The 21,140-nt window shown below is 48.6% G+C and overlaps 2 protein-coding genes across 2 annotated transcripts in view; both read left to right on the forward strand.

Moving 5' to 3' along the window:
* Positions 1 to 1,593: 1,593 nt before the first annotated feature.
* On the forward strand, positions 1,594 to 8,981 carry LOC125944122 (uncharacterized). Its single transcript, XM_049664128.1, has 4 exons — positions 1,594 to 1,786; positions 3,580 to 3,723; positions 4,410 to 4,599; positions 7,718 to 8,981. Exons 1-4 carry the CDS (start codon positions 1,598 to 1,600, stop codon positions 8,962 to 8,964), a joined length of 1,770 nt encoding a protein of 589 aa, XP_049520085.1. The 5' UTR covers positions 1,594 to 1,597; the 3' UTR covers positions 8,965 to 8,981.
* A 741-nt stretch (positions 8,982 to 9,722) lies between these two features.
* Positions 9,723 to 21,140, forward strand: part of LOC119445118 (uncharacterized) — a 43,800-nt gene continuing 32,382 nt past the window's right edge. Inside the window, exons 1-2 of the mRNA XM_049664129.1 lie at positions 9,723 to 9,766; positions 15,977 to 16,176. The gene's annotated coding sequence lies outside the window, so the exon portion shown is untranslated. The remainder of the gene's footprint in view (positions 9,767 to 15,976; positions 16,177 to 21,140) is intronic.

Below are 21,140 nucleotides of genomic sequence, written 5' to 3' on the forward strand. Positions count from 1 at the left end.
CTGCTCAAACGGCTCTGCCCGAGCCAGCGCTGCGTTCTGGCTTCCACTGCTGGCATAAGCGTTGTGTGCACGCACATAAGTGTTCCTGCCGAGCGCCAAGCTAAATTTATGTATTAAAGACGATAGTCTTTCTTGGGGAACTTAAACGCTGAAAATTTGGTCTGTCTGTCTGTCTGTCTGTCTGTCTGTCTGTCTGTCTGTCTTTCTGTTTGTCTGTCTGTCAACCGATTCAGCCACCCGGCCAAAGTTGGACCACTTGCTTACCGCCCACACTACTTAAACTGGTACGGCTGTTCATACTTGTGAACGTTATCGATCACAAAGTAAATATTACGCATATCTGAGGCGCAACATCCCTAGGTAAGTATTAGGAGGTGTGTTCCTTTAATAGAAAATACATAGATACGTAACTCTAAAGACCCTAGTTTCTTAAGCTGCGCTGAAAATGCCATGCTATGCGCGCCGACGAACGACGTCTGCCACGAAGGGAGGGAACCCTCTGCACAAGCTCGTGTTTCCCCGACTGCGCGCCGACGAGCGCCCTCTGCCATGGAGGAAGGAAACCCTCTGCACAAGCTCATGTTTCCCGATATATTGCCAGATGGCGTCCATGTCTCACGCAGCGCCTCCTCAATTTTATCAATGCCAGCCAGATGCGGCCGATTCCGCCTCCTCAATTTTATCAATGCCAGCCAGATGCGGCCGATTCAACATAAAGGAAGCGCTGTCTGAGGCAGGGCAACCTCCATTGAATTTATCATGCCAGGACGGAAATGGTACGAGAACAGCATCACGGGTGGCCGCGGATCAGACCAGCACTCATGTAGTACGGCCGGCAGAAGACTATCGTCTTTCGACGACATTTGCAGCGAAGCACGCAGATACGCGGCCATTTTTATTTATTTGGACGCTCACCAACGTCACATGCAACGCTGCTGGCACGCTCTGTATCACGTTAGCGTTCCAAGACGTCTTCAGCGCAAGGCCAAGTTTTGCTATCGATTTCAATGCTTTGCCTTCTCTGCAAGACATGCAATTGTCTGACTAATGACAAAGCGAAATTTGTGAGTCACGATAAAGGCATACAGCTTACACGGTCAGCACTGCTGGTGCCCTCCTGATATCATGCCAGCGTTCCGAGACGTCTTCAGCGCAACGACAAACTTTGCTGTCGCTTTCCATGCTTCCCCTTCGGGAGATATAAAGCAAGTTTTGAAACAATTTCTGGAGTAAGAACTGTAACTGGAGGTATAAATTAACCTTAGCATATTGCGAAAAATACGGTCAATCTTGCCATGTAGATACCGCTCGATTTGCCTCTTTCTTTCAATGGTCTTAAAATGAAACTTGAATCTTCGCAAATTCTATCGAATTCTATCAATCAATCAATCAGAACACAATAACATTGCAAGTTTCTCCAGGCGGTTGCTGAGAACATACAATTGGTTTCCTCCGCACTGATGACATCGCCTTTATTTTTACGTGATCCATGTTAGCCAGGACACCCTATATATATGTTAAACCTTTAGTTGCTTCGTTATACCTTACCCTATCGCTCTACCTGTTCAGGCATTCCTCGCAGCAGGACTCGGCTTCCATGGCTTCAGCTCCACCTCACGGAGGGGACGAGGTGCTTTTCGAGCAGCTGGCGCAGGTAGTCCTCAGCATGCAGAACCCCGAGAGCCTGACGAGACGCTTCAAGAGGACGCGAGTGGCCGCCGCCGTCAGCAACCTGTCCCAGGCCACTGACGGCGCGACGACCACTGTCACTATCGATGAATCCGCTGTGAGTACGCCGTAATGCACGGCCTCGGAGCTTGCGCAACCTGCGCGCACAATCTCGGGGGATATGGGTAATACAAGGAAATATGTACTTATGGTAGCGAAGCTGCCATAGAAGCCCATACGTCCTGTAATGGCGGATTTTGGAGGCACGGCAGCACCGTCTACATTTTGCGGGGCCAACTTCTCGGCGGAAAAAAAAAATCAACGTTTGCCGTTCGAGGCTTGTTGCGGCCAAGGAGGTTAAAAAAAAAAAACGGGCAAGATTGCACTCGGTCGTGCAAAGCTTAGGCACAATGAAACTGTCGATTCTCAAGCCTTGCTGGCTGCTACTGCTGGGTATTAACTTGGTTGCTGCTAGGTTTATAAGTAGGTTTTGCTTGGCCTAGTATTTTGCTATCACTTCGCATTACTGCGCATTAGTGCGATCGACAGTTTCGCCATGCAGTTTCGCCGTGCTTTTCATGACCGAGTGCAAACTTACCCGTTTTTACAGCGACGCTGTTAAGGGCTCAGTCTCCGATCATCGTGTCCGCGTGTAGAAAAAAAAAAACTCTTTGTCTCGAGCATTTTTTTTTCGCACTTTTAATATTCAAGTCTGAGAAGATTTAACGTAAAAGGCATGGGCTGCCGGTGTTTTGTTTGATGACATTTGTTTATGGGCTGTCATTCTCGAAAATTCGGAGCAGCTGTATAAACTTGGACATGTTGGAGTACCAGCAACGCGCAGAACTGTTGTCGACGGCGGCGGTAACGTTCTTCAGATGAAGCGAGCGGTGCGTATAGGCGCCGCCCAGATGCGGCTCCCCTGGCAGTACTAGTTCATCTTCATTTCCACGGAAGACTTCGCACCATCGCCAAGGATTTTCTGTTTGTACTATATAGTACAAAGCAAACATCTTTGCACGTGGCTGCTCTCGGCAGGGGTGATCTCAACGGCGCAAAAACCGGCCCGGTGCCGGCGCCTGCACTATGGCAGGCAACGTCACACGCAATCTGCGCCAGGGCTGGCCGCGGCCGTCCGACTGCTCCGGCCGTCATGCGACGATGTGCAGGGAGTTGGTTCGCCCGGCATCCGAGAGATGCCGCATCCTGTCCCAACTTGTCGAAAATTTGTTAGATGTGATTCTTCACACGACACACAGGACGCCGGATCGTACCATGTGTCCATGTGTCAGGTCAAACGCGGAATCCCATGGTACGACACGACGTCCGACACGAAGGGCCAAAAGATTGATTTTCCGATTGTGGAAACTAACGGAAAAAGAAATTGAGTCTGTTGAAAGCTTGTTCGATGCGGCTGTTGGTATACGACTAGCGGTACGTTGAAACTAGTGTCGCATGCCAAATTCGTGTCGTGTGTTCGGCTGAAGACCTCTGTCGTTGCACATTCAACACAGACATGGCGTCAGTTATCTACAGATTCATTCGATTCGCCTTGCACTACGTGAGCTAGTTCCCGCCAGTTCAGTGCCAATTCTTGCTCGTGCGGAACATGCACGGCACCTCTTGCAAGGACGCTGCACTATCTGTCTGAGGAGTGCAGAGAAAGCTGTGAACTGGTGTCGCGCGAATCCTGCAGTGAATGAAACGAATAGCTACGTGCTGAGGCCGCCATGTTGGATTGGTGAAACGAATAGTGGAGTGCAGCACCTCGTGAACTAGTTCAGAAAGTGCAGGTGACTCGAATCGAGCTTATTATATCACACCCGCGGATAGGGTGAACGGGTGTGCTCTTAAGTAATATTGCCGGTTATGTTCCAAAATCTGAACACGTGCCGTGCTGCTGCGCAACAGATGCTGCCATCCGGTCACTCGAATGAGGACGCCAAACGGATCGACACCAGCTCGTCGCGCAAGGCCGACAAGAAGAGGAAGGCGCCATTCCGCTTGTGGCGTCTGGGCTGGTACAAGAGCAAAAACGCACCCGTCCATTCTCAGGTCAGTCAGGGTGTCCAGAAACCATTTGCACAGCAGCGGAGACGAGCTGCAGCGCTGTCATGGTGCTACTTGTGCAACATCGTTTACGGGAATGAACTTAGAAAAAAAAAAAAAAAACTACATAGCATGCTGCCGATCTTAGTCAGTCATTCTGTAGCACTTAGACTACATCAATCAATGATGCAGGTTTGAGAGTGCCAGCTCACAGAGATAGTATATATTGTGTCACGCCAAATGGAGATTGATAAAAATTGTACGAAAGGCACAGTGCTAACAACTATTACGGTAGATAAGTAAGCAAAATTGTATAAAGTTTATAATTTATTCAGCCTATTCTGTCGTCGAAGATATTTCTAGTGACTTATGTCTTACATATAACTAAAGGTGTAAACTTACATAGGTGTAGTAGAGCTACCACTCCAACTTGAGCAACACTACATTTCAATAGTTGCAATGTTAAGGCTTCTGGCTCCTCAACTTTATCGTTCTCTACTTGACCCCAAAAAGACTAAGTTGCTGTGGAGTTACTCATGATGATGGCGTATGTGTCTTGGCCGTGTGACTTTTACCCATAACAATGTTAGGCTGATCATGTTTACGGTTGCTTACACTATGCAGGCTGAAAAGGCGAAGTGCGCCTTTGGAAGCGATTTACTCACACTACTAGCTGTTACGCATCGACGCAGGGTCGTTGGAAAGCGTTGACACAGACGGCCACGGATACGGACGCCGCTATCACAACCGATCACCGTGAACGCCTAGATCACGCTGCCAAGCAAGGTGACAGTGCTCCAACAGATTCCATGCGATCGTCCGCTCTACCCGACAGCCAAGCCTCTGCAAGCCAAGCAGACAAAATGCCCCAGTCTCGAAAAGGTAGGACCTGGTATGAACTCGGCGCAAGAAAGCACAACGCATGGAAAAAGAACAGCATGAAGTTTCATAGACAGCTACCAAAGAAATTAAGTAAACCTTTAAAACGCGCCTTTTAGACTTTTACAATCACCCAGTATGACACCGAGATGCTCATATAGTGTAGTCACGATAAAGCATTTAATTGCCAACATGTACTTAAGGTGTTCTAGGAGAGATAGCATCGTTACGAGGACATAACCATTGAATTTATAACGCACGTCTGCACTCAAATTTACAATGCACATTTCTCATTCAGCTTTTCATCACCGGATTCGGTAGCTATATTGTAAGTGTACTCTCAGTAAATAATGTTGTTGCACTATGCATTGATGGTGTTCGAGGAACGTATTTCAGTGATGACGCAAATATTTTATTGCGATAGCAATTATATGGACACTTCAACCGTCGCCGTCGCCGTAGCCGTCGCCGTGAGGTTCCGTATAGATAAAATCTTCACCGCGCGCCGTATGCCCGAACGCAAGCGTGCTGGGACGCGCGCTGTCACGGAGAGCGAACGCACTCAATCCCCCACGCGCAAGCAACGAAGCGGGAAGCCAGCGCCGGAGGGAGCGGGGGGGGGGGGGGGGGGGGGGGCACTTCTACTGTGCCAACAACCGCGCTCGTCGCTCGACCGCACGGTCTCTTATCTCTCCCACGCGCAAGCAAGGAAGCTGGAAGCCAGCGCCGGAGGAAGCGGGGGGGGGGGGGGGGGGGCGCACTTTTCTTCTGCCAACAACCGCGCTCGTCGCTCGCCGCACCGTCTCTTATCTCCACACGGCTCTGACCTTTAAGCGCCGTGCATTCGCGGCTCAGTTTCTGTTGAAGCGATAGACCGCACGTACCTTCGCCCGCAGCGGCGTATGCTTGCTGCCAGCGTTTTGACAGTCGTTGTCTGCAGTCATTCAGTGTGATCTCTTCATGTTTGTTGTGCGCGCTCACACCACGCTTGTTCATTCAGTTAGTAATAGTCGGGTCACATTTTCCAACGCACGCTACACATGTAATGCTGCCCGGATCGGCAGTGCAGCGCTACAGGTGTGTCCCTTCGCACGCGCGCTGCCCACGGGAAGCGCTTCTCATCAACACCACCGTTTCACACGCGCCTTCTCGTGGTCATCGAGTCTCTCTTCATGTCGGTCTACTTACGACGCAGCACACTGTGACCGATACGGACACTCAAAAGAATTTCTGCCGTCGGCGTCGCCGTCGCCGTCGGCGTCGCCGTCGCCGTCGCGTCGCCGTCGCCTCGTGATCAACATCGTGGCCGCGCGCCGCCACGCGTTGTGCGAGTGAAAGGGCGCGAGGGACGCGCTCTTTCGGGGAGTGAACGCACGGCGGAGAACAAACGCGCGTGCGCCGTGTCAGGGCTGCGTAGTCGTCTCTTTCCTCCTTTACTTCACCATATGTCGGTAGAGCAAACGCGCCTTCTCAGACGCGCGAGAGGCCGTGGGGGAGGGGGAAGGAAGGGACGCGACTTAGCTGCGGCACCAAGTGCCGCTCCAGCAACAGTCACCAACGCCGCACGCTAACGCGGGCAAAACGCCGATGGCGTCGCACACCTGCTCAGCCGCTCACCTTACTTCGTATGACATTGCTGTGTTGCTATCGCATTCATTGCTTCGCCCTTAGGGCGAAACTGTGACATTTTTTTTATTTATTTATTGTACCCTCAAGACCGAGGTATTACAGAGGGCTGTGGGTAAAAAAAAAACGTACATAAGTAACTAAAAAAGTTGTCGCAGTTTCACCTGAAAGGCGAAGCATCAATTGCGATAGCAAATTTGTAGAGAGCAATACGGAGTAATGGTAGTAGCTTTATCAGCTGTATAAACATGGACATGCAGCAGCACCGGCAACACGCAGAACTGTTGTCGACGCCGTCGGCGTTTTGCCCGCGTTCGCACAAAATGCGTGCGGCGTTGGTTACTGTTGCCGGAGCCTCTGATATAAATAGGCACTTGGTGCCGCAGCTAAACGTCGCCTCCCTTCCCTCGTCCTCCCCCACGGCCTTTCGCGCGTCGGAAGAAGGCGCGTTTGCTCTACATATATGGTGATTGTAAAGGAGGAAAGAGACGCCTACTTCTGCAGCCCTTAAGGGAGCACGGCGCAGAACGCGCGTTTGTTCTCCGCCGTGCGTTCACTCCCCGTGAAAGCGCGCGTCCCTCGCGCCCTTTCACTCGCACACACAGCGTTCGGCGGCGCGCGGCGACGATTTCATCTCCATTGACGTCATACGGAACCTCACGGCGACGGCGACGCCGACGGCAGAAATCTGCTTTGGAGTGTCCATATAATTGCTATCGCAATAAAAACAAACAAAGCAGCAAAAGTGGTTTAGCCAATACAGCAAAACTGATTAGTTAATAGTATCAAGGAGCGATGATGTCGGATATGGCCGAACGAAACTTTGAGTTGTCCTTGATTGCAACAACTGCGCCGGGAAGGTGGTTCCATTCTTGAGAGGTTCTGGGAATAAATTATTCTTGACTGGTGTGGCAGTGAATTATTCCAACCTTATGGCTATGATCAATGCGAGAGGAAATGTAGGTAGGAGATGATATAAGATTATCACACAGGTAGGAATTGTGGAAATATAGTTTATGAAATAAAGCAAGGCGAGTGCACTTACGTCGGGCGGAGAGTAGAGGAAGTAGCAAGGAATTTTTTTATCGAAGTTACGCTTGAGGTGCGACTATAATTGCTACAAATGAAACGCGCAGCATCGTTTTGGATTAGTTCAAGTGATTGAATAAGGGTTTGAAGGTGAGGGTACCAGATGGATGAGGCGTACTCCATTTTACTCCTAATAAGCCTTTTGTATAAGATTAACTTGAATGACATAGATTAAGAATGACATAGGAGCAGAAGAAAATTTTCGGCGAATATAACCTAGCATGCGGTTAGTATTGTTGATTACCTTATCGATGTGTAATGACCAGGAAAGTGTCGAGGGTATATGGACGCCTAGGTATTTATAGGATTAGAGCCCAAGTCAAGAATTCGCCCTCGAAAAACGCGTAGACGGTGGCGCCACACCATCCGCTTACTGTAATATGTGCATTCCGTCTGATTACAACAGGTCCATTCGGCATCGAGACGCCATTCGCTGCGGTACGAAAACAGCGGCAGTTGAGAAGGCAGAAGCAGCAGCAGCAGCAAGAACAGCGGCAGCTACAGAAGCAGCAGCCTCCGCAACGGCCACAGCAGCTTCCGTCTTCTAATCCGACTTTCGCCGAAAGCAAGACCGACACCCAGATCCCGGTGCAATCAAATATGGTCACCAGTAAGACGACGAGAGAACCTCTGCAGCTGTCTCATCAACGTGACTCCAGCAGCAAGCAGCGAGACGATTCCCACCTCGACCGGCACCACAACACTGCTACCGGCGGCACGAGTCCACATCCCTCGAGTAAGTCACGCTTCCAGTGGCTGCGCAAGTTCCGCGTCTTCAGGGGCACGTCAGGACGCAAGCGCACCGCTGAGGAGGAACCGAAAGAGGGTAGCGTGCCTCATGCAGCCTCCGAGATGCGTGCAACGCACCCTACGCATCCTACGCACCAGCGTCCTGTCGACCACGAAGTGCGAGGGGACGGTCTCTCGTGGACAGAGCTGGACGAATGTCCTTTAAGTGGAAGCATGCCTAATGCGTCGGCGTTGTCAAGTAGAGCAACAGGTGCCAACGACGAGGATGACAGCGTGAAGGAAGCAGGGGAGGCGTTCGTTTTCGATGCTCTGGCAGAGCACTTGGACCTCGCGGCGGAGGCGTTGATTACCGCATCTGCGGGCGTCATCACCAAGCTCGGCGTTCCGATCCCCGGCGTCGAATCCGAGATAAGCGTCACACCTGCGACGAACAGTCTATCCGTGCAGGGCAGTTGCGAAACAGCGCCGAACAGTGTCACGCCGACGAACGGGGCCGTTGTAATTAGTTCCGATAGAGCCACCACATTGGAATTACCAGCCCACGCTCCGAAGGCGGATGAACTCGGCGCTAAAAAAGAAGCCCAAGTTGACGATGCCTCCGGCAAAAGCCACTCGAAAAAGCGATCCGGAAGAAACAGGAACTGGAGAGAAAAGAAAACGCAGCAAGCCTGTAAGAGCTGTGGTTCCTCCAGCAGGACCTCCAGGAGGTACTCAGGGAGGTCCTCCGGTAGCCAGACTCCGCTAGCTTCAAACAACAGCGACCTGCAAGGAAGAAGAACTGTGCCCGTCTTTGTTTTCTTCAGAGAGGAGGAACAACATGACTTGAAAGGTTCGGTCACTGACCCTGATGGTTCCTCAAGCGATGGTAAGGGCCGAGCAGCAAGGGTTGTGAAGCCGATTTGACCACTCCGACTGGCAAACTTGTTGCTTCCGAACCATACGCATGCGAGATCGCGGAAGTGAAAACGAAATCAACCCCATTGTCCAGCTGCACGGGAAGAACCGGAAGCTCCAGAAGGATTCTTGGTTCGACCGGAAGGCAGAAAGGCTTACGCCACAATTGCGGCTACGGGTGCCGCGCCTAATGCAGAGCAGAGTGGACAGCATGGCATCAGAGAGCAGAAAAGCCTGCACAAGGGCAGCGAAATCTCTAAATCATCCCTGAGAAAGAGCTGTGGTTCTGACCACCACAAGGGCAAGCTCGGCGACGCGGGAGCTAGGAAGGTGGCAGTAAAGATGACTAAGACGGACCAGGAACGGCGCGCCAAGAGGAAGACCGTGGTCCACCACGTTGGAAGTTCTCGTCCTACGCCAGAGCCTACCGTTGATGACAAGGACCGAGCAGAATTGGGGCGGCGAAGCGGCACATTCGGAACAGCCGCAAGCGCCAGCATGCCTGGAGTAGCCGAGGAGCCGCAGTCTTCCGAAGGGCTCGAAACACCAAAGCCAGCCGCCGCCGCGGTGGTCGCCCACAGGGACGATTCCAAGTCAGCGACTAGTGGCATGTCGACGTTGCAGCAGCAGCAGAACATACTGACGAAGCAGCACCAGAGCATGCCGTCCACCGTCTCCGGTCGTCTGAAGCACAGGCCCTACTCTCCCATTAGCGGCGAGTTCTGCACACAGGCGGAGCTTGCAGTCCGTCGTGTCTTTCGAAGAGGACGTGAAAGAAATAGCCAGTGAAGAATCCCCCACCGCGGGAAAGGTGTGTGATGCGAAGTTTTGTGCTGTATACGGGTAGACAGTGATAGCGCGCTTGCACGAACTGTTTGGCACGTTGTACTAGACGGTACAACGTGTCAATGCTCTCTCTCTCTCTATCTCCGATGCTATTCACTGCATGCTTAGAAGTATTCAAGCTCTTAGACTGGGAAGGCTTAGGAGTGGGGAGCAATGGCGAATATCTCAGCAACCTTCGGTTTGCAGATGACATTGTCCTATTCAGCAACAATGGAGACTTATTACAGCAAATGATTGAGGACCTTTATCGAGAAAGTGTAAGAATTGGGTTGAAGATGAGTATGCAGAAGACAAAGATAATGTTCAATAGCCTGGCAAGGGAACAAGAATCCAGGATCGCCAGTCAGCCTCTAGAGTCTGTAAAGGAGTACGTTTATCTAGGTCAATTACTCACAGGGGACCCTGAGCACGAGAACGAAATTTACAGAAGAATAAAATTGGGTTGGAGTGCATACGGCAGGCATTGCCAAATCCTGACTGAGAGCTTACCACTGTCGTTGAAAAGAAAAGTGTACAATCATTGCATTCTACCGGTGTTAACATATGGGGCAGAAACTTGGAGTTTAACAAAGATGCTCGATAACAAGTTAAGGACCGCACACAGAGCGATGGAACGAAAAATCTTGGGACTAACGCTGAGAGACAGGAAGGGAGCGGTGTGGGTCAGAGAACAAACGGGGATAGCCGATATTCTAGTTGACATTAAGTGGAAGAAATGGAGCTGGGCAGGCCATGTAATGCGTAGGATGGATAACCGATGGACCATTAGGTTACAGAATGGATACCGAAGAAGGGAAGCGCAGTCGAGGTCGGCAGAAAACCAGATGGGATGATGAAGTTAGGAAATTTGCAGGCGCAAGTTGGAATACGCTAGCGCAAGACAGGGGTAATTGGAGATCGCAGGGAGAGGCCTTCGTCCTGCAGTGGACATAAAAATATAGGCTGATGATGATGATGACTAGACGGTATTTCCCCCAAACAGTGTTCTGGGGACTCTTGGGTGGATTCGCGTGTCATTGTAGCAGATCCACGGCAGCGGCTGAGGTGACCCACCGTTGATAAACATCGCAAGGAGTGATAGAGACGTCTGAGAAGGCATTCGGGTTAATCAGCCGTATATTGAGCGTTTTATAAAGGGACACTGGAGAGAAATGCTTATATCAGATTCGGCTGATAAAACTGATAGAAGGATTTGTTTCAATACTGCTTTTTCGTTAATCTCATTGTTATACCTGAAAATCTAGAGCCGGGGCACAGTTGAGGCAGGGGGGGGGGGGGGGGGGGGAAGGGTTAGGGCACGCTGATATGCACTTTTACAGTTCTTGTCACTAAATAGTGAAGTCAATCTTATACCCCTGACACACGGCCACTCTAAAGTCCTTTAGGTAAGGCGACATCTACTGGAGAGGCGTTCAACCACAGTGACACACGACAAAGGAGTATATCCCTCCCGCCAAAGTTCCTTTGTGGGAAAGAAGATCGGGCATCAACTTTTCGAGCGGAAAGGTGTACTCTCGCATACAGCGTGCACAACTCAATAGAAAAAAAAAAAACTTTTACGTAGCTAAGGTGCCTTGGAAAATGCTTTAAATTTTAGCGGTTATGCGATTTGTCGAACAGTGAATATTTACTCCAATTATATTCTCAAACGCCCGCACACGTCGCTAGCGCACCGCCATGTTAAATTCCAAATACGCCCATTAGAAGCCATCAAAAATGGGAAAAAATGTTATTGGGTTCTACTATCACTAAATGTAACCTACATGCACAGCTTCTTTATAATGTTTTCTCTCTTGCTGCTTTAACAAGCCGAGCTTTTATTTTTTATTTTTTATTTTTATTTTTATTTTTTTTGCGGCGCTTATTTCAGGAACCACCTAAGGAAGTTAGTGCGCTGCCGTGTGTCATCGGCGCAACTCCTTTATGCAAAGGGTCCTTCAGAGTAACAAAATGGGGTTTCCTGCAAAGGACTTTACTTTTGCCCGTGTGTCAGGGGTATTACTTTTATTTCCTGTACTTGCTCTTACGCGCAACTAAATTCAACAACAGTGTGTGTCCGTATCATGTAAGTACAATGCGGTACTCAGACAGCGAAAATAAGAAAAACATGTATTGGCAAAGGCAGAGAAACGTTCAGATGAATCCCCGAGATATGCATAAAGAACTATACTGCGGATCCCACGCATATGTGGGAATGGGTGTTAAACGAAGCTTTGTTTTCGCTTCATTTCTCCTTGTTTGAAGTTCAACGCAACTCGATCAATGCACACTTTAGTCCCATTTTGTTTCCTTTACTTCATTCTCCACACTGGGCTGCTTTTGAGGCGGACTTTGCTTCTGCGTAGCCGAATTCTTCACTAACTTGCGTCTCGTTATACTTGTCGATTCCAGCACTTGCTCAGTGTCAAAAGCCTATTCTGGGAGAGCGCACTTACCCAATGGGCCAAATACTTGCATAATAAGCAAGAGCAGCAGCCAACCAAAACCAGGAAGGGGGAGGAGGACATTTATAGCTTCGCTTTGAAATCTACTTCTTTACCTTTAAGAAATAAACGGCGGGAAGAGAAGAGGATAAACAAAAGACCTGAGTAAGGCGTCTAAACACCTCGCGATGTTTGTTGCTATAGTCATGAGGGCCAAATTTTGGGTGAAAATAGGTGCTGTTTCTTTGGCGATGTACGCACGGGGTTGGGTTTCAGACAGACCCGACTTCTGAGTAAAATTTCCTGTGTTCTGATTTTACCCTTGTGGGAGCTCCAAACGTACCACATTTAGTTTTTTTCTTTACTGGATAACATAAATAGACCAGATTTCCTTTTTTATAATGCCTCATATCTCGTTTGCGCATGCTTACATTGTGTGCTGTTACACTGCATAAGCATGAAGACGGTTTCGTTTTTGTCGTGGTTCTAGTTCCTGTTGTAGGGACTAACTGCTCACAGTACCTCTACCCGTATTGGTAGCCGTGTTAGTCAGGCAACTATACCGCGCCTTTCATGTTGTAGATCGCGACATGGCATTACTGAAAAAATATATATGATGGATTTGGTTGCACGTGCGGACTGGAGGCCCCTGGCACTGACTGGGTCGGTCGTCGCCCCCCGAGGCCTCCTCTTCAAACTTACCCGTCCCATTTCATCCACTCGAGCGGAAACGGATGTCACATCTGTAATAACGAATGTCTCATCTGTTGCATAGATTCTTTAAGCGAAGCTTTATAGGCTCACAAGTTTCTGTGGTGGTGGTGGTGGTGGTGGTGGTGGTGTCACGCTGAAAAGTGGGCCGATCCTGGCGATAGTTCAGAAAGGGTCCAAACTCATTGGCACATACCAGGGACAAAGAGAGAGAGAGAGAGAGAGAGAGAGAGAAAGAGAGCGAGAAAGAAAGAAAGATAAGGAGAAAGATAGAGAAAGAAATAAAATCACCACGAAGGTCACAGAAAAAGAGAAGGGGAGAGACAAGTGAAAAAAGAGAAAGATAGAAAGAAAGAGAAAGAGCGCGAGACGGAGAGAAATAAAGAAATAAAGAGACAGGGAAATAAAGATACGTAGAGAGAAAGGAGAGAGAGACAGAAAGAAAGAGACAACGAGAAAGAAAATCGCCACGAAGGTCAGAGAAAGACAAAGAAAGAGAAAGAAAGGAAGAGAGACAGAAAGAAATAAAGAGAGATAAAGAAAGAGAGAGAGAGAGAGAGAAAGAAAGAAAGAAAGAAGCCAAGAAAGAAAGAAAGAAAGAAAGAAAGCGAAAGAAAGAAAGAAAGCGAAAGAAATAAAATTACCACGAAGGTCACATACACTACAAGCTTCGCTTACCACCATTTTCTCGACAGAGCAAGGGCTGGTATTTCTTTCTTTCTTTCTTTCTTTCTTTCTTTCTTTCTTTCTTTCTTTCTTTTTTTTTTTTTTTTTTTTTTTTTGTGGCTGCGCGTTTGAGTAATTTTCCCGAATTACGCTCCGGAGATTGTGAGCAACACGATAACAAGGTGAGAGCCGGAGCCAACGTTTCGACAAGTCCACTTGTCGAAACGTTGGCTCCTGCTCTCACCTTGTTCTCGTGTTGCTCATCGTCTTGAATTTCCATCTCCCGCATTTATCCGTGTTTTCCCTGGATCTCTGGAGGTTGGTTATTTGAAAAACCTGGTCCATCGTTTGAATACGTCTTTACGACACACTGCGCTCCTAACTTAAGTGCCTGCCACACGTGTGAGGCATCTATCTATCTCTCTCTCTCTCTCGCAGCTCACGCCACTGGCCCATCTACTCGAAATGGCTCCAAGGGCGGCGCCAAAGCGAGGCCTCTCGACTAAACTCAGGGTTTCCAGCTCGGGTACGGTGGGCGCGCGTCGCATGTCCTCGGTCGACTTTGGCCCTTCGCGGTGCGCTGTCATTAGGTATGTGTCCCGCGCGTTCAACTCTATAAGCCGCGTAAAATAACATCTTAAATTCGAATGTTTTCAAAGGCCGCAACCACGATTTGATTATGAGACACGCTGTACTGGGGGAAATCGGGAGTAATGTCGACTACCTGTGGTTCTTTAACGAGCTCACAATTCATGGTACACGATCGTTTTTGCCTTTCGATCCCCTATAAGGATGCAGCCACCGTGGCCCGGGTCGAACTCGCGCTCAGCAGCGCGACGCCATAGCCAGTGTGCTAGCGCTGCGGATCACATGACCAACCTGAAAAAGGCTGCCGCTTAAACAAATTTTCTGTGCACAAATAGTTGAAACCAGCTCTAGGTTGCACAAGGCAAAGGCATAATCGAAGGATTATGTCTTTGGACATTTCGAGAGATTTGGAAGGAGGAAAATTTAATACCGACTACACGCCAATTATTCGCTGTATGTTGTCATCAAGCAATGTGTCTCTCCACGTTAGATTGGACGCTTCTGACCCGAGACTGCCAGGTCACGCTTACAAACCACAGGGGTTGTGCGAAGGGGAATTTACTCTTGTATATTTATTTGTGCCCTGGATTTGCAGGCGCTACTGAAGCAAAAGCATCGGAGCGCGTTGCCCACAGGGCACGCCGCCTTGGCCCCTATAACGTAAAACTATTCCAATCTGTTTTTATTCCAATCTCCTGACGTCCAATTTGCGTAACCACCGACGCAACATCGTGCGGTGACCCGCAGCATTGTCTGAACAGCCCATAGGAAATCACCTTTGATCGCTTTCAACACAAATAACATTTCATACACTGAAGGCGCGCGCGCGCGCGCGTGTGTGTGTGTGTGTGTGTGTGTGTGTGTGTGTGTGTGTGTGTGTGTGTGTGTGTGTGTGTGTGTGTGTGTGTGTGTGTGTGTGTGTGTGTGTGTGTGTGTGTGTGTGGGCGCGCGCGCACATAGCAAAATGATTTACACCTTTAAAATTGAATCAGGGTGTAAGCTTCAACTCTAGCTGCATCGTCTGCATCTCTTCGTTTGCGGTCGTTTCCTTCCTTGGTGCGGGACGAATAAAGTTGTCAATTGAACTAAAATTACAATTGAATTTTGTGACTATCGACAACATGAAAGCATAGAGTTTCTCACTACATTACCTAGAGGGAAAACTGGCGCTGCTGCGCTGTGGTATCCATGGGAATGCCGGTATATTGTGACTTCGGATTGGCATCATTCTCGGAGAGCCAAGAAAGCCTTGAAGACGCGCCTGGCTAGCACCGTTCCGCCTTTCACAATGACTCATTTCTTGCTAAAACAGCACTGTGAAAAAACTGCATTAGCTCTATTATTACACAAAAACGTGTTTTGTTTAATTTTGAGGACTTGCTATTGGATGCACAATTATATGAAACATAAAAAGTATCAGCTGGCAGCTAAAGTTGGAGGGCAGACGACAAGATTATCGCTCGCTTTGGAACAACTTGTCGTCTGTTCTTGCTTTTCTTCGCTTGATCCTGCATTGTAGGTGAGTAAACTTTATTGGGGGATGTAATATGTGTGAACGAAAGCCTTTTATGGAGATTTTACTTTAAGAACGCATTATATGTGTAGCCATATCCACGTTTTAGACGAAGCCTCGTTCAACACCAGCCAACACAAGCCTCGCAGACACATATCCTGTCATTCCCATGAGGGCACGGCGCCCTTTAAGAAACTCGCATAGACAGTGGCGCCAGTTTACGCTCTAGGTGTTATAGTGAGAAACTCTATGCATGAAAGCATCTCCCGCGCAGCCCCATGGAACACCACTCCGGTACTTCGATGCCCCGCCTGCAGTCCCGGTTTTCGCCGTCCAGCCACTCCTCGACGGGCGACAACGAAGCGTTGTTACGGCGTCCCATCCCGATTCGTCACAGGACGCACGACCGAAGCATTCCCCTTTACGACATGTCCTCGATGCGAAGCATCACCAGCGGCCCGATTTCCCTACTCGGTGAGTGCACCCTCCCATTCCGACCAACGGCTCTCTATTCCCGCTTGCACGCAATTAATTTACGCCGTTCATTTAATGAAGCAGCGGATATACAAAGCGTCGCTGAGTGGCGGTAACGCTGCTGCGCAGAATGCCTTTTCATGTGGCACCGAAAAAAATAAATCACCTATGATTACAATACTCCCTGTAGTGCGAAATTTGAGCGCCTCTCTATACGTGTTTTCATTTGGCGATATATTGGCTGGCGCGGACAACCTGTCTCGTGCGACACGTTGCAAACGGAGCGAAGTGTGGCGCGACTGCCTGCATAATCTAGAGATCGCGAGATGCAGCGCGTGGGTGACGCGTGGGCGCGATGCAAAGCAGCCGCCGCCGACAGACCTCCCACATGACGCGCGCTACTCTGGCGCCATCTTGTAGCCATCGTCGCCACAGTATACGCTTTTCTTCTCACCCTTTCGCCATACCGTCCTCCTCCTCCACTTTCTGCCTCATCGTTCCGCTGCACCCTCCTTCCTCGCTGCGCTCCGCGTTCTCTTTTTCATCTTTCGCCGTGCTCGTTCGCTCGGTTACGCCGCCGCCGCCGCCACTTGCCGCAGCAACAGGCACCTAACAGCTGCGCTCTAAAAGAAAATCCACGCAAGTTCCTTAGTCACTGTACTGAACTACTTTAACAAGTTCCATAATGGCTCAACTGGAGAGCGCTTGGAGACAGACGCCGCTAGAAGAGCGGTGTCTGTTTTCGGCAGTTGTAACGTCTGGCAATGCACTCACCCAGCTTAATGTCAGCGCTCACCTAGCGTAATATTCTGCAATCGTCGTCAATTCCGACGACACGCAGGCAAGGAATGTGCTTAGGAGCAGACCCACCAGAGCGAAAGGAACGATCATGCGCAAGGCCATGTCTCAACAGAAGGCGCTTGCTTCGTTAATGGGTGCAAGAGGGCAGATTGGCACGCGCTTGCATATTCAGTATTATTTCGTCTCTCGCCTGTGCATAATCTCTGACTCCAGCCACCACCTGTCAGCATGGCTCCCGCAGGGATTGCGGGTTTTGTGACGTCACAGCCGATTTCGAGCGATAACTGGCGGCAAGCAAACCATAAGAGCAGGCTGCGACGTTGGTTCCGCCTGTTCCCGCAGTCGTCGACAAAGACCAATTTTAAGCCACCAACAAGCGCTAAATATTAGTCATGCAGCTGGCAGATGGCGCTGCGACGCTTTCATATTTAGAATTTCTAGATAACAATGGAACTTACGACAACGTAGACATGGAATTGCTATGGGATATAAATAACAACCATCGGTTTGCAGATGATAATGTCCTCTTCAGTAACAATGGGGACGAATTGAAATAAATGATTGAGGACCTTAACCAAAGAAAGTGTAAGAGTGGGGTTGAATATTAATATGCAAAAGACAAATATAATGTTCAATAGCCTGGCAAGGGAACAAAAATTCATGATCGCCAGTCAAACGCTATAGTCTGTAAAGGAGTACGTTTATCCAGGTCAATTACTCACAGGGGACCCTGATCAGGAGAAGAAAATTTACAGAAGAATAAATTGGGTTGGAGTGCATACGGCGGGCATTGCCAAATCCTGACTGGGAGCTTACCACTGTCGTTGAAAAGGAAAGTGTACAATCATTGCATGCTAACGATGCTAACATATGGGGCAGAAACTTGGAGGTTAACAAAGAAGCTCGAGAACAAGTTAAGGACCTCACAAAGAGCGATGGAACGAAAAATGTTAGGCCTAACGATAAGAAACTGGTAGAAACCAGTGTGGATCAGAGAGCAAACGATGCTAGCCGATATTGTAACTGACAAGATGAAAAGCAAACGGAGCTGGGCAAGCCATGTTGCGTAGAATGGATAACCGGTGGACCATTATGGTTACGGCATGAATACCAAGAGAAGGTAAGCGCAGTCGAACACGGCACGAAACTAGGTGGGGTTGGAATCATCTAGTGCAACACAGGGGGGGGGGGTTATTGGAGACAACGGCCCTTGTGCTTGGATACTCAAGCACAAGGGCAGTGATGACGATTTCGCAGAGCTGCTGAGGAAGATATAACTGGTATATTTTTAGACCATACAGCATTTTCAAACATCCCTAGTAGCGGGCAGTATCATCTGGATTACTCAGAGAGGTGGACATTACTTTCGCGAGAAATCGAAATGCGTATTCGACTAATTACCAATAATGCACCAACTGTCTAATTATTTACATTATGGCACATATTGCAATTTACGAATTGCAGCCCATGAGTTCGCAAGGCGTATCCACTTCAAACGAACTTTCAAGATGACACCAGTTTCGAGATATTTCTCACAAAGTGTGCGGCGAAATACTCCAGCGCTCGAGCTACTTTCGTGCTTCAATGCAAGAAATATTTCACGACGCATATCTCGAAGCCAGTTTGATCCTTCGAATCCATTCCAAGTATATATATCTTGCAAACTCATTGACTACGTTTCGTAAAATGCAATACGTGCCGCAAAGTAATTCTTTAAAATTTTATCACCGAGTTTTTGTTAATCAACCAATTATGCATTTTGATTTCCCCTGCGAGTTATCTCCACCGCTTCGAGTAATCCGAGCTCGAGGGTTTACAATTACGTTATTTACCACAAGTGACTTTTAAAATTCTGTATGGTTATATAAAAAAACGGCAAAGCTTGCACTAAGCCGCGCATAGCTCGAGACACAGCGAAGCTGGCCGATCGATTGCGTCATAACCTAAGAGATACCTGGCATAACCAAGCCCAACTCGGGCATAGCCAAGGCCGAACCTAGCTGCTACCAAGTTCAAGCTAGGTACAACCAATTTCAACGTAGACATAGCCAAGTTCAACCTAGCTACAACCAGGAGACGCAGTCGATCGGCCAGCTTCGTTGTGTCTCGAGCTTGGCGCGGCCTAGTGCAAGATTTGCCTTCCCATTACAACGACAGAAGAGAAGTGAAATTGCACGCTGGAATGATGGAATGACACGCCGAAGGAGCCTGCTCTGTGCAAGTGGCCAGCCTGAATCCGACACGACACTTCAATGACAACCCATTCTAATTATTTTGCAGAGAGCCCCTCGGGAAGCCAGCTCACACTCCCCACAAAAAGGTCGAAGACCAAGAGGTAAGAGTGGCTCTCGTCATACGAGGAACGTGCAGTGCTGTACGCGATGGCCGAACGCGCCGAACGTTTACGCATAGCATCGGCTGCGACTATCATATTTGCTTGAATTGTACAGTAGTGGAGCTGATAAATCAAACCATAATCATCCATGCGTAAGCTCCTTAATGAGCCGAAGTTTTGCGAACTGCTTTTCTATGTAATTACTTTAGGGCGCTTGTTGCGATCACGGCGATCATGACTGGGGCTGGAAGGTATGTCCACTTAGCAGGCTTTCTTGAGAGGAGCAGCCAGTTTTGAGGTTCTATTAGTTCCCAAAATGTCGACGCGGAAAATTTATTTGTTTGAACATTTCCTGCACTGGCGTCAGGTGGCCTGTGAGATGTGCACAAATCAGTAGAACGCGTGAATATCAGCGTCCCGAGCGCCTCCTGTTGTACGATGGCACATGGAGGCTGGCGCTCTAGGGTCATCTGCGACTAATGTAGACATGGTCTTCTGGATATAGCGCGGCAATGGATATTACGGTTGCAACATGGCTGTTACCTCTGAAAGGAAACTAAATAGGAATATTAGGTTAAGGTGGTTCAGTAAATTGCGCTTCTGTCATAATAAAGCGACCACTTTCACGTTGATATATAAAGTTACAAAGCACGCTGCAGACCTCGAAATTCGAATGCATTTCCGTGAACTACAATCTAAGTATTCGTGTACTGAATTCTACACCGACGCATCAAAGTCGCACGCTGGCGTATCTTACGCGGCAATTGGTCCCTTTTTCTCTGAATCGGACGTGATGAACCCTTATACAAGCATCTTTACTGCAGAAGCCTATGCAGTGCTGTCTGCGGTTAAACACATTAAGAAATTAAACTACAGAATGCAATAATATTCACGGACTCCTTAAGTGTCGTAAAGGCACTAACGTCTATAAGAATACACAAACATCCTGTTTTTATTGAACTTGACACATACCTGCGCAATATTTATTCATCTGGTAGACATGTGACAATATGCTGGGTTCCTGGCCATAGAGGCATTGAGGGTAATGAACTGGCAGACAAAGTGGCCACATCAATTACATCTCAAGCTATTAATCTTGCCGCTGCTATTCCTGCCACAGATCTCAAGCCTTTTTTGCGAACGAAACTGCGAAACCACTAGGAACGCTTGTGGGACGCCGAAACACATAATAAGCTCCACATGATTAAACCAGTTAGGTTTCTGGCCCTGTACAACAAAAACACGACGAACTGATGTCCTATTCTGTCGTCTCAGAATAGGACACACATATGGTACACACAATTTTCTGTTGACTGGTAACGAGCCTCCAACCTGTGGTCGATGTGCTGAGAGGCTGACCGTCCTCCATGTCCTCCTGGAGTGTCAGGAAGCCGAAACAGAGAGAAGGAAACATTTTCCTCTTGCATACAGCTATTGTGTCCCGCTCCATCCCTCCATGTTTCTTGGTAAAGAACCACTTTTTACAACCAAAGTAGTCCTCGCATTCTTGAACGATGTTGTCCTACATGTCATAAGCCCAATAAATTCGTAGCGCATCCTCTCTCCAGAGGATGCCGCTGTGACAGTAGTTCAGTATAGCACCTGCCTCCAGGCCCTTGTGGTTCAAGGGCTCTGTTTAGGCAGTAGTGGTTTTGCAAATTACTACATGTGAAATAACTTGAATATCTTATCACCCTTTTTCAATGCATTCTTCATTTTCATAGTAAACGTCATTGATCATTGTCATAACCTTATTACATGTAAATTTTACGCTCTTTACAGCGACTATTTTAGGCCCCTTTGCAGCCACGCTTCATGTTTTATCCAG

Source organism: Dermacentor silvarum, chromosome 3, assembly GCF_013339745.2.
Source record: "Dermacentor silvarum isolate Dsil-2018 chromosome 3, BIME_Dsil_1.4, whole genome shotgun sequence".
Lineage (NCBI taxonomy): Eukaryota > Metazoa > Arthropoda > Arachnida > Ixodida > Ixodidae > Dermacentor > Dermacentor silvarum.

Bases quoted from the DNA above. Each gene is read 5' to 3' on its own strand.
- LOC125944122 (XM_049664128.1), top strand. From the start codon at position 1,598: ATGGCTTCAGCTCCACCTCACGGAGGGGACGAGGTGCTTTTCGAGCAG. The intron at 1,787-3,579 runs GTGAGTACGCCG...GCTGCGCAACAG, and splicing joins TCACTATCGATGAATCCGCT to ATGCTGCCATCCGGTCACTC. The intron at 4,600-7,717 runs GTAGGACCTGGT...TGATTACAACAG, and splicing joins AATGCCCCAGTCTCGAAAAG to GTCCATTCGGCATCGAGACG.